Genomic DNA, 13,800 nt, shown 5'->3' on the forward strand with positions numbered 1-13,800 from the left:
CAAAATTAAGGTCAAGTGAGACCCGCAAAAGAGTTCTTCTTCTCCCCTTTTCTTTTCTCTTCTCTCTTTCTTTCCGTCTTTTATTTTCTCCCTTCAAAAAAGAGAAAATAAAGGTTGGAAAGGGAAAGAGAAGGAAGAGAAAGAACATTACGAGAGGAAAAATTTTGCGATGATCACAGTTCCATAGCTCGCTTTCGAATTGATCTGAGCCTGTCATAAAATAGAACAATATAAGACACTATATTAAGTTTCACAAGAAATGCAAACATCCTCTCAACAATGATTACATATCAAAAGACTTATAAAATTGAAGTTATCATTCCGAAAAAACTTGTAAGGAGGATTGAAGGTTTCAACGTTGTAATGCACGTCTGTAGGGTATTGCTGCATGTTAGAAATTACACAAGTTAGATATTGATAAGCTGCACGTAATGCAATTTACATGGAAAACAATATAATGTACTACATACATGTTCATACGAAGGGTTTGGTTGCTTTTGCTTAGAGGTTAGTTGTTTTTTAGACCTCTTATTGCCAACCAATTTTAGTGCACCCTTTGTTCTCTGACAACAGCGATCAGAGACAGGTTTTCTTTTGATACTCTTCGCTAGGTGAATTTTTCCTTCATAATCTACAATGTTCACTCTTGACTTGTTGAAGATGATGTTTACGCTTTGACGCAACTTCTCATGAGTGTCAAGGGAAGCATGATTTTTACCTCCGTTGTTCGATTTCATTTTCTTGGATTGGTCTTCATGAGATGCAACAGACTGATTGTGAATTAACTGCACGTTTTCAAGTAACTCCCTTGACAATTTTCTCATGCATACATAGGCTTCTTCACTTTTCGATGTCAAATCTATAACATGCATAAGTGACCTACATAGTTGTTGGTAACGGAAGGCTATGTGGCACTTCTCATCAACACCAGATTGACTGACATTATCTGTATCCAGTAGTTCAATCTTTGCTTGTCTCATCCATCTTCATATTAAATATGACTCAGGTATTTCTTGTATCTTCTCTTGATTAAGTGCTTTTAATGCATGACGACATAAAATACCTTTGAATTCATACATTTTGCACGTACATTCAACTGTTTTATCGTCAACATTGTACGTGACATGTGCTTCTTGCCTTTTTGGATGTTCTTTACCCTCTCGTACAATGTGGTATTTGTGCATATTCTCGGTTTGCACGCGTCCTTCTATGTTGTAATTCATGACATGTATAACCTTCTTCTTAATCCATTCAAATACAATTAGTGTATACAAATATGCAGATCGCATTAATATTTTTATGTCCAAAGTTATGGGGCGTGTATTAAAGCATTTCACATCTTATTTAAGCTCATTCTATCTAAAACCGTCTAGAAATAATTCATATTGTTCCATAAAGCGAAACATTGTTAAACATGAATATAGGGTTTTCTTTAGTATGGCATGCATAGATTTAGCTCTTTGTGTGCTTATCATACTTGCACAAAAGTATTGTCTTTCATATGCTAATGCCCACTTTTCTTTTTCTGCATATAAATTTTGTAACCACACACAGTCTTCAATGTCGTACATCTGAATCATTTTCTCTCAATCAGACATAAAGGTGACCTCATCTACGCTCTCAAGTACACACCTTATAATTTTTTTGTCAAACACTGTCTTTTGATTAAATATGTGTCCTATGTTCTTTGCTGCATTTTGAAAGATATGCCACAAACATAGGCGATGATGTGCATCTGGCCATACATGAGACACTACAGCCGCAATTGCGTGATCACCATCTGTAAGTACAGCTTCAGGTTGCTTCTCATTCATTGCCTGTGTAAATACTCTGAACAACCACTCAAAGCTTTTCTTGGTCTGGTCATACAAAAAAGCACCACCTAATATACAACTCTGTGAGTGATGGTTCACTCTGACAAACTGCGCAAATGGCCATTGTTCAGTATTAATTTTCATTATCGTATAAAAAATAAGCATATCATTGAAGCATTCATAATCAATTCTTGACTTTGAATCTGCCAAAACATATTTACAGCATATTCATCTTCAACCAGTTGCATTGCACAAAAGAAACAAAGGACAATGCTTGATTTCTTCTGTAAGTAATCAACCAAATAACATATTTCTCCATTATTCATGTTATCTGTCATCTTCTTTCTCAAGTGGTTTCTTAGATCCATAGGTGTGAATGGCACATTCTCGCGACTATCATCTATGTGAGGGCATAAATTGTATGTCTTCCTTGGTGCAATGCCTACGCTATTAACTATTTCAGCAATTGCAGCATGCGCTTCAGTTACTTTACGATGTGATCATAACATAGGAGGCATAAATGAAGTTGCAAAATCATGGTTATAATCACTGATTAAAGTACGAACTACATATTTCTTATTCGGAAGTCTTCTTAACATTGTTCTTGCTGGACATCCACATTTTGAATCTGGCTTGCTCCTTATTAGATTTCCACTTGACTTCTTCCAACCTTCCTTAGAACAAACATATGTCTTTCTCACCACGACACTCTGCGCATTTTTTGATCAAGAATACCTTCTAACACTGAAGTCAAGTTTTAAGGTATAATCATTGTAAAATTTATATGCAACTTTCTCATTATTAAATTGCATTTCTTCTACAGGAACAGAGTCAAGTGTAATATCATGTACATTCTCAGTGCCTGCACCTTTATCAAGTATACTGTCATGATCGTCTATCTTATTGTCAAATTGCATTACTTTTGCTGGAACATTAAGTTAAAAGTGAATCCAATGACTGCACCCTTCTTATCATGTGCATAATTGGTGCACATGTTCACTTCTTCAGGTGCGTCATTAGTACAGATGTTAACTTCTTCATAACTTTCCAATGATTGAGATACATCATCTATATTGCAACCAGATGATAAGCTCACCACTGTCATAAGCAAGATATCATTTTGCGTTAGCTAGCGCATACATTTACTATGATTTATTCAAGATGCATATAACAACAGATACCGATAAGGTTAATCAAGTCAAAGAAATGATTGAATGAATCACAGTATAAAAGCAACAACGATTTGTTATTTATTTATACTATGCATCGAGTTGTTACTTACCATGCCATTAAAAGAAACGATTTGTCATATATGTGTTCATGATAGCGATTCACGCGACATCGATTTAATTATATCTACGATGTTGTGAAGCGATTTCAATAGAAATCGCTAAATGAGCAACGATTTGAATACGAAAATTGTCACCGCAAGCGCGCAACAGTGTATTTTCGCACGCACACGTTTTAAAAGTCTTTCTACAAATATCTTACAAATCGTTACTAAAAACACATAATATCTTACAAATCGATATACATATCACATAATATATTACAAATTGATACGGCAATTCAGCATAATAGTTTACAAATCGATACTACAAAACACATAATATCATACAAATAGATATACATATTGCAAATTATATTATAAATCAATATGAAAATTCAGCATAATAGCTTACAAATCGATACTACAAAACACATAATATCTTACAAATCAAGATACATATCGCAAAACATATTACAAATCGATACATAAATTCAGCATAATACCTTACAAATCGATATTAACAAACAAAACAATATCTCACAAATCAGTAGTATGTTACTAAAATCACGATTTGTGATACATTGCATATACTGAGTGAATGGACGATATCAAATGGGGTAGTGGCCATTCCTCGCATCTGTAAACAAGCATTCTTGTCAACAAGTCCCAACGTCTTACAAATATCGTTAAGTTTCTAACCATCAAAAGGACAAGATCGACCTGCAATAACAAAATAATGCCTTAATGGCAATCACAACGACATACGTTCTTCAACAATAGCATGACATGGAAAGGTACTCACGATGCCTTAATGGCACTTGTTGGAATGTTTGTGTGTCATTGCTTTTTTCTATACTGCCTAACGAAAACGAAAAAGAATAGAAGACTGTAAAAAGAGATGACTGACAAATGCCCCTATGATGCCCACCAGTGATCGGACCAGTCGATTTATAGTTATCTTCATGAAGTAGGAACGAACCTGGGAATGTTTTGTAACACGAGGCAAGAACAAGAAGGCGACAATGTGTTGTAACACAATCTAAAAACCAGGCGGAGACTTGGACTCGAGACGATGGCAACGGTTGTTCTGACGGCAGCAGGCGACGGTAAAGGATGTGTCGTCAAAGGGAGATCTTGTTACAGAAGATGGTATAAAAGTTTACTACTTAGGGCAAAAACAGAATGTTGAGACTTTGAAGAGTTAACATCATTCTCGACTTTCTAGATGGAGGGCATTTTTGTCTTTTTCTCAAACCGTCATTTTTCTTTTTTAGATGAAGAGCATTTTTGTTTTTTTCTCAAACCTTTCTGACGAGAATAGCAAAAAAGGATACTTAAGTTTTTGCAACCGCACCGGACTCCGATGCTAAGTGATGCTGACATGCACGGGGATACGAGACCCACGTACTTACATACTTTGGCACTCATTCGGACCCCTGAATATGAACGCTGGACGATCTGCAGTCCATATCTAACCACTTTTGTCGTCATCAAGCAATGTTATTTTGGATTGGCTGCATTCACAACTAAAAGGGTCGTCTGTCACGGGTACAGCACCCCCACATGCAACAGACACATCAAATTTAATGGAGAATCCCATCAATCTCTATAGTCAGCCTATCCATAAGTTTAAGTCTGTCCAATAAAATCACCCACTCAAGGATACGTGGAGCGCTTTGAGTTACAACCAAAAAAAGGCATCTTATTTAATGTGTCAAATGGATACTTAACCGATATTTCTTTTTAAGTATTAAATGTACCCGACGAATTAGATTGGATCGGGTTTGGGTCTACAATTTCCAGCTGTACCCAAACCTGAATTAGAATGGATCGGGTTTGGGTCTTAATTTTAGACAACGAACCCATTAACTCATATGGGTCTACAAATCTCCAGTTGTACCCAAACCCGTTAGCTTGGGTCGGGTTTCAGTCTTTCTTTTAGATCCCAAACCGGTTAACCCATATGGGTCTGCCATTTCCAGCTGTACCTTAACCTGAATTAGCTTGAGTTGGGTTTGGGTCTTACTTTTATAACCCGAATTAGATTGGGTTGGGTTTGGATCTTACTTTTAAACCTGATTCAGAATGAGGTCTGTTAAGACCTGACCCAAACCGGACCTGATTACACCCCTAGTATTGTGATTGTGATTTACAATTACAGGATCCAAGAATCACAGGGCAATGCAAACATACCCTCAGAGCATGTTTGCTTCAGTCACAAGTGAGGATGAACCATCATAGCTGAGAAAGTAGAAGTTGGTCACCCATATCAGATCCAATATTGGCTTAAATAGATAATCAGATCTGAAACAGTAAAATCTTTTCCGATACAATGCAAAATCCAACATCAGTTAGGGCAGATCAAACAGCATATCCAACTAGCTCGAATAGGCAACCACTAAAAGATTTTTCAATCCGGTGCCCAATTATATCAAGCCATCATGAGGATAAACTGATCTGTCTAATGGATGGCTTGATATCCCAGTATCCAGTAGCAAACTGTGGGAATGCAAATGGGTCAGAGTTCTGACCTGATTCCAAAACGGACCCAAACCCCATATTTGTCAAGTTGGGTTAGCTGGCATATATTAAAATCTGTATCAGATCTTGAACAAACACAGTCCAGGTATATTCAGATTCAGATTTTAGATAAAGTGTAAGCATTATTGGAACCCAACCCGTTTATCTTTTGCAGATAAAAGTCATAGACTACCCTTTTTAAATGGATTCAGTAGCAGAGGGTCTTATATGTTAATTAACAAAAACTTCATTCGTGAGATTGGAGCTTGAACCAGAACCACTTTTTCAATAACCAGATTCATTTTTCACATCAACCCATATCTGACCGATTCTGTTATCAAGGAATGTCATTTGTTCGTTCCACTTATCCCTAAAGTCATCCTTATCTCCATACCCTTCATTGGGGATTTCATTGCATGTTGTTTTCATCTGGACCCTATAAATGTGATCGTTCATTTAGTGAAGATCAATATTTAAATCATCAATGGGGGCTCCACTTGTCTGGCAGCAGTTAGTGCCATGTGTTGGGACGTTGCAAGTTCGAACCCCAATTGGTATGGTCGTATAACTGGTTGGGGGTCTGCCTAACTAGGGATGGCAGTGGGGCGGGGCGGGGCGGGGCGGGGGACAAGGTCTCCACCCCCGCCCCGCCTCCCTGGCAGGGATGGATTTTATCCTCCACCCCTGCCTTCATCCCCGTTTCATGTCCTCCATCCCCGGTTCAAACGGGGATGAGGCGGGGCGGGGCGGGGCAAGGATATTGCGGGGAAAAGTGGTCGGGGCGGGGATGGGGCGGGGCGGGGAAAAGTGCACGTCCATCCCCGCCTCTACCCCCGGACAGGGATGGATTTTAACCTTCGTCCCCACCTCCATCCCCGTTTCATACCCTTCATCCCCGGTCCAAACGGGGCGAGGCGGGAGCAGGGCCCTGCTTTCCCCCCGTCCACTGCCATCCCTATGCCTAACCCCAGCTTTCTCTGTGGAAGAAAAAAAAAATTGAATCAACCCAAATCTGACTTGTGTGCATGATGTTTTGGCAATTCAAAAATCAAAGGTTGACAAAACACAAAATTTTGTGATTTAAAAATCACATTTTCATCAAAAAATACATCTAAATGTCGATTCTCATTAAATCTATCATATCAAATCCGTCTAGAAGGGCAGATTTGTTCAAAACAACTTGCGTCATAAAGAGGACGGTTGGCAAAACACAAAATTTTGTGATTTAAAAATCATATTTTTGTCAAAAAATACGATCCAAAGGTCGATCTTATTAAATTGATCATATTGAATCCATCTATAAAGACTGATTTTGACAGGTTTGATCAAAACAACTTTTGATCAAAACAACTTGCATCATAAAATTTAAGATGGGTATGAAGATGAAGGATGACATAGGGGGTTACACTCACCGTTAAAATTGTCATCTGTCATGGGTACAGCACCCCCACATGCATCAGACGTCAAATGCTGCCCCAAGTTTAATTGCGAATACCATCAATCTAGAGAATCAACCTTTTATGCATGAGTCTGTCCAATAAGGATGTGTGTGACTGTTTGTTCAAGCTTGAACAGAACCATGTCAAGAACAAAGTTGAAGATAAAAAAAACTGTCCAGTGTTTGCTTGGACTGGACAAGGTTGGTGACACGCTTCCAGATGTCGGAGGGGGCAATCTGGTAGTGGTGCACGATCACCGCTATGACAGCATGCAGGCGCAAGCAGACCGACTCCTGCAGCACCTTTATCTCCACTACCAACCTTCATCCCAAACAGCACCAAGTCACCTCTCTCTCTCTCTCTCTCTCTCTCTCTCTCTCTCTCTCTCTCTCTCTCTCTCTCTATCTATATATATATATATATATATATATATATATATATATATATATATATATATATATAAGAGAAAACGTTGATCTCGCAGCCCCTAGAAGAGGGCGAGTGTGTGTATGTGTGTGGGAGGGGTGAGGGTGTTGTTTGTTCTCCCCCGAAGACAAGAGGTTTGCTATAGTGCGTGTTTGGGGGTCCGAATGAGCACCACGTATATAAGCATGTGGGGCTCGTATCCCCATGTGTGTTGGCATCACTTAGCGTCAGAGTCTGGTGCGGTTGCAAAGATTTAAGTACCTTTTTCCACCATTCTCGCCATGAAACGACGGTTCAAAAAAAGGACAAAAATGTCTTTCATCTAGAAAATGGAGGATGATCTTAACTCTTCAAAAAGTCCAAATGTTCTGTTTTCGCCCTAAACAGTAAACTCCTATGCTGCCAGCGGATCACCCTTTGACGATGCATTATTTGCTGTAACAGGAGCTTCCTTTGATGATGCACCATTTACCGTCGTCTGCTGCCGCCAGAGCACCCTTTGTTGTTGTCTTGAGTTCAGATTTCTGCCTTGGTTTTTAGCTTGTGCTACAACACATTATCGTCTTCTCATTCTTGCCTTGTGTTACAAAATATTCTCGGGTTCGTTCTTACCTCGTGGAGATAACTATAAATCAATCGACTTGTTCGATCATTGGTGGGTGTCATAGGGGCATTTGTCGGCTATCTTTTTTTACAATCTTCTCTTCTTCTTCGTTTTCATTAGGCAGTATGGAAAAAAGCAATGACGCACAAATATTCCAACAAGTGTCACTAAGGCATCGTGAGTACCTTTCCATGTCATCATGCTATTGTTGAAGAACATATGTTGTCGTGAGTGCCATTAAAGTATTGTTTTGTTATTGCAGGTGGATGTTGTCTTTTCGATGGTTGAAAAATTAAAGATATTTGTAAGATGTTGGGACCTGTTAACAAGAATGCTTATTTACATATGCGAGGAAGAGCCTCTACCCCATCGAGTATCATCCACTCACTCAGTATATGCAATGTAACGCAAATCGCGGTTGTAGTAACATACTACTGATTTATGAGATATTGTTTTGTTTGGTAATATCGAATTGTAAGCTATTATGTTGAATTTTTGTATCGATTTGTAATATATTATGTGATATGTATATCGATTTGTAAGATATTATGTGTTTTGTAGTTTCAATTTGTAAGCTATTATGTTAAATTGTTGTATCGATTTGTAATATATTATGCGATATCTATATCGATTTGTAAGATATTATGTGTTTTCTAGTATCGATTTGTAAGATATTTGTAGTATGATTTTAAAATGTATGTGTGCAGAAATACATTGTTGCGTACTTGCGGTAGCGATTTGCGTATTCAAATTGTTGCTCATTTAGCAATTTTTATTGAAACTGCTTCACAACGTCATAGATATAATTAAATCGCTATCACATGAATCACTATCGTCAACACACATATACGATAAATAATTTCTTTTATTGGCATGGTAAATAACAACTCGATGTATAATATAAGCAAATAACAAATTGTTGTTGCTTTATACTGTGATTTATTCAATCGTTTCTTTGACTTACTTAACTAATTGATATTCGTTGTTATATGCATCTTGAATAAATCATAGTAAACGTATGCACTGGCTAACATAAATTGATATCTTGCTTATGACAATGGTGGGCTTATCATCTGATTGCAGTGAAGATGATGTATCTTAATCATTAGAAAGTTATAGAGAAGTGAACATTTGTACTAATAACACACATGAAGAAGTGAACATGTGCACTAATGATGCACATGATAAGAAGAGTGGATGCATTGTATTCAATCTTGACTTGAATGTTCCAGCAGAAGAAATAAAATTCAATAATGAGGTAAACGATCATGACAGGATACTTGATAAAGGTGCAAGCACTGAGAATATACATGATATTACACTTGACTCTGTCATTTTCTTTTGCTGAGAACAATGAATGTCATCATTTACCCAAAACTGGCAGAGAACAGAGAGAAATGACGACTATAAATAAATAAACTGTCAATACGTAAACACTGGATTCCATGTTTGATTTTATTTATAGCAACAAATCGAAGACAAGTCTCATAGTAAACCATAATACGTGGTTAGATAAGGTGCGCGAGAGGCCTCGCTCAAATGTTTCGACATAATTTACATAATAACAATCTATTCAACCGCAAGCCATTTGTTCATGCACGCTGAAGGATGAGTTCCAGCCAGCTATTCTGCCACAGAAACCTCACCAGCACGACCAGAAATACCGAGCAGATATTATTTGTGGAGGTGGCTTTGCATGCCGCCTCAATCTGCGTCTTCTAGTGCAAAGTCAGGTTCCGGTGGCTTTGGGAGTTTTACCAATTCCCTTGCACCACCACCCGCACTCCTCATGTTCCTTAGTCTGTGAACACCTCGGAGTGCGTTAACTGCAAACCGGGAGGCATAGATTGTTGCCCCAAGACTAGTCGAGCCAGCTGTAGCAGAACCACTGTTCACCTCGCTCAATCCAGCACTTTCTTCTTCCTCTTCCATGCGACAAAATTCAGCATTCTTCCTCTTAGAGTAACGTCGCCATGCTGCTTGAATGAAACAGGCAGCCCATGTCCTCCACTGCTGTGAGTAGAAGCGAAACGTGTGCTGCACTTGTCTGCTGTGCAGGCGCCTGAATTGGCTTGCAACGAATTTCAACTCCTCAGCTATCAAAGCAAAGGCTTCAACTTCTGATAGCGCCTTTACAGTCCTAGTTGAAGACGGAAAGTTGCCACCTGATTTGGGATCCAGAGCCCAGGTCAGAAGCTCCTCACCACAGAAATCTCCTTCTTTTAGTAAGCCTCGATTGAAGAAGCCACTACGTCCTCCATCTGTTGTCACACTCTCTAGGCGACCGCGTATAATGAAGAGCATCTCATCCACAGGGTCTCCCTCCCTCACAATGTAAGTACCCTCAGTATACAAGGCTGGTTTAAGCCGCTCGCATATAGCATCAAGCAAGCGTTCATCCATGCTCTCAAACAGTGGGACCTGAATAAATGGATTGCCAAAAAGATACATGGGTGAAGGTTCAATATGATATTAAAGGGAATGTGCGCATGGAGTAAGAGCTTACCCTTCTGACCAAGGCTAAGCAAAGGTGGCGCTTAATATCCCTTCTTAGGTCTTTGGGAAGACTCTGAACCAAGCTCTCCTCATCCACTCCTCGTGTCTCTAACCACTTGTACTGATCATACCGTCTCACGCGCTCCCTCAGATCCTTGGGGAGCAGTCGGTGGTGCATCCATTGCTCTGAGTCACGCCTTTTCACTCTCATCTCTTCCAAACGAATTGTTAGTGATTGCAGATATGTCTGTCAATTGGAAAACCAAATCATAAAGATACATGCTTGCCAGAAGAACTCAGCTGTCACATGCAAAAAAATGGATTCACAACCATTATCGTGAAGTGACTAAATCATAAAAAACATGTTTGCCAGGCAACACATTCATGCCTGTGCATTAGAAAAGCAGAGGATCTTACCATAGGCATATCTATGTTGACTTTACAGAGAAATACATGCATGAGGGTTCTTCTAACAGAAAGCAATGGAAAGTATACAAACTTAAAAACACAAATATAATGTGCAACAAAGTCAAATTCAGCTTGAATCCCAACGAGTCATAATATAGTTTACCATTCTGGCAGGTTTGACCACCGTCTCCTCCCCCCCCCCCCCCCCCAACACCTCTTCCCCTTTTGAAAAAAAAATATTGAATGAACTCATGACACTTAAAAGAAATGTGATTTCTTGGCATTTTTTTTTCAGAAATTCAAACATGACTATCTATCAAGATAAATAGCTCTGGTAAACATTTTATATATACAAGAAGTCAGGTCATGTTATGACAGTCCACAGGATCTGATGAAAATATTTTTCTAGAGGAATACCATCTGGTTTGACATCTGTGTACCACATCATCTACGTTGCCAAAAGACTGGCAAAATGTACCACATTATGTTGACTCCAGCCAACTTGTGGCCAGTATCTTGCTTACAATGAAAAAAAGCTAATCAGTTTGAGACTCTTGCTAGACAGTGATGCGTGCCAGGGCTTAGCACCAAGATGGCTAGAGTAAGATGGATAGCACCGTCCAAAAGGACAATTGCCACTGCACACATTTTCCAAGTACATGTTCACACACACACACACACACACACACACACACACACACACACACACACACACACACACAGAGAGGCCTAGAGTGGACTTGACAAGACATGATCAAACTAGAACCTGATGAAGATGCTCCTCAAACGCATGCATTAGGCTCGAGTAGATATGATTATCTTAGACCAGAACCAATCGTTAGGATGTATCAAACAATCTTACCATGTGGATGCACTACGATTGAGTCAAATAGATGGATAGGGGATACCTTATAGTGAAGGTTATATAATTGCTACTTGGACAAGTATTTTTTAATTTTTCAGAATTTGGAGCCTGTCAAAAATAGCAGAAGACCATGCTGAAAACTCTCTCTCTCTCTCCCTCTCTCTCTCTCTCCACACACCAAGTATGAACAGGTTGCAATTGCCTGAAAACAGGCAATCAAGATATCATATAAGTAAAAAGAACAACAGAAACAGAAAAATAATGAAAATTTGTGACCTTTTCATACATGTTTATCTGTACATGTAACTGCAGAAATTCAGATAATGTACCTGCATGTTTCCAATGAGGAGAGCAAATAGGATGAGACCAAGTGTTGCAAGTGCAATAGAAAATATCACCTCTCCAATGTAAGTGCTGGTTTGGAGACCTTGCCCTAGGGTACTGCAAGCAAAGATAGGTTAAACGCTAGCCTCTGGAAGGCCAAAAAAAGTTCACACTAAAATTTTAAGATTCTGACTTGCTGAAACAGGACAGGACCAAAATGTCAAATCATGTTTTGTTGCCACAAAAACATGGGAATATGTGGCACAAATGGACGAAATGGAAAATATTTTTCAGAGAAAACACTGATGACTTCATAGGCTAAAGCAGACAACTGTTCAGAATTATCTCAAGATACCAACTTCGTCATTTTAAAACTGCAGTTCATATTCCATTTCAAGTGCATTAATATTGCAGTCACTCAGAACCATGAGCATGACCATCATAAATTCATTATTTTTACCATTGTCTTAGTTGTCAAAGGTGGTAAGCGGTAGGCAGGGGCTAGGCGATGAGCCCCTAAAAAGACTAGTCGGGGACTAGGCATCCCAATTAAAAAAATTTAAAAATACACAAAAACATGTAAAACTCATGGTATACAAGATTGCACAAACTATCGAGATATAAAACTCATGAGTCATACTATGAAACTTTGTGAGAGGGTGATTGAGTCTAGGTTGAGGAAGGTTGTCATGATATCGGAGAATCAATTTGGTTTTATACCACGAAGATCAACTATGGAAGCTATACATCTTCTTAGACAACTTATTGAGAGAAATAGAGAGAGGAACAAAGATTTGCATATGGTATTGATTTGGAGAAGGCATACGATAGAGTACCTAGGGACGTTCTCTGGTGGACAATGATGAAGAAAGGTATTTTTCTCAAGTACATTAGTATAATTAAAGATATGTATGAAGAAGTAGTAACCAATGTCCGCACTTGTGGAGGGGTGACAACCAATTTTTCTATAACGGTTGGGTTACATCAAGGATATGCTTTAAGCCCTTTCCTATTTGCGATAGTGATGGATGAGCTTACGAGATCAATTCAAGAAAATGTGTCGTGGTGTATGTTGTTTGCTGATGATATTATTTTGATTGATGAGTCTAGAGTTGGGGTTAATGCTAAGTTAGAATTATGGAGACAGACATTGGAAGCAAGAGGTTTTAAGTTGAGTGAGAGTAAGACAATATATGGAATGTCGGTTTACTAAGCAACGAAGTAGTGATGGGAGTGTAGTGAAGCTTGGTGAGCAAGGAATACCGGTGGATGATTGTTTCAAATATTTAGGATCCATCATTCAAAAAGTATGGAGAAATTGATGGAGATGTAAATCATAGGATAAAGGTTGGGTGGATGAAATGGAAAAGTGCAACTGGAGTGTTGTGCGATCGTAGAATGCCATTGCGGTTGAAGGAAAAGTTTTATAGGACTATTAGGCCCACTTTACTATATGGTACAGAATGTTGGACTGCCAAGAGACATCATATTCAAAAAATGAGTGTAGCTGAGATGCGTATGCTTAGATGGATGTGTGGAAATACAATAAAAGATAAGATTCGGAATGAGGAGATACGTAAGAAGGTAGGTGTTGCACCCATTGAAAATAAGATGAGAGAGAATCGTTTACGGTG

The 13,800-nt window shown here is 38.8% G+C and overlaps 1 protein-coding gene across 3 annotated transcripts in view; it reads right to left on the bottom strand.

Annotated features, from left to right (window-relative positions):
• Positions 1-9,493: 9,493 nt before the first annotated feature.
• Positions 9,494-13,800, bottom strand: part of LOC149828363 (putative cyclic nucleotide-gated ion channel 5) — a 42,442-nt gene continuing 38,135 nt past the window's right edge. For all 3 annotated transcript variants that reach the window (XM_090017539.1, XM_090017538.1, XM_090017537.1), the window contains 3 exons: positions 12,172-12,283; positions 10,580-10,816; positions 9,494-10,494 (listed from right to left, as the gene is read on the bottom strand). In XM_090017539.1, the coding sequence (XP_089873665.1) occupies positions 9,778-10,494; positions 10,580-10,816; positions 12,172-12,283 (1,066 nt within the window). In that variant the 3' untranslated portion in view covers positions 9,494-9,777. The remainder of the gene's footprint in view (positions 10,495-10,579; positions 10,817-12,171; positions 12,284-13,800) is intronic.

The sequence above is a fragment of the Nuphar pumila genome, chromosome 9 (genome assembly GCF_984573655.1).
Source record: "Nuphar pumila chromosome 9, dmNupPumi1.hap1.1, whole genome shotgun sequence".
Classification (NCBI taxonomy): domain Eukaryota; kingdom Viridiplantae; phylum Streptophyta; class Magnoliopsida; order Nymphaeales; family Nymphaeaceae; genus Nuphar; species Nuphar pumila.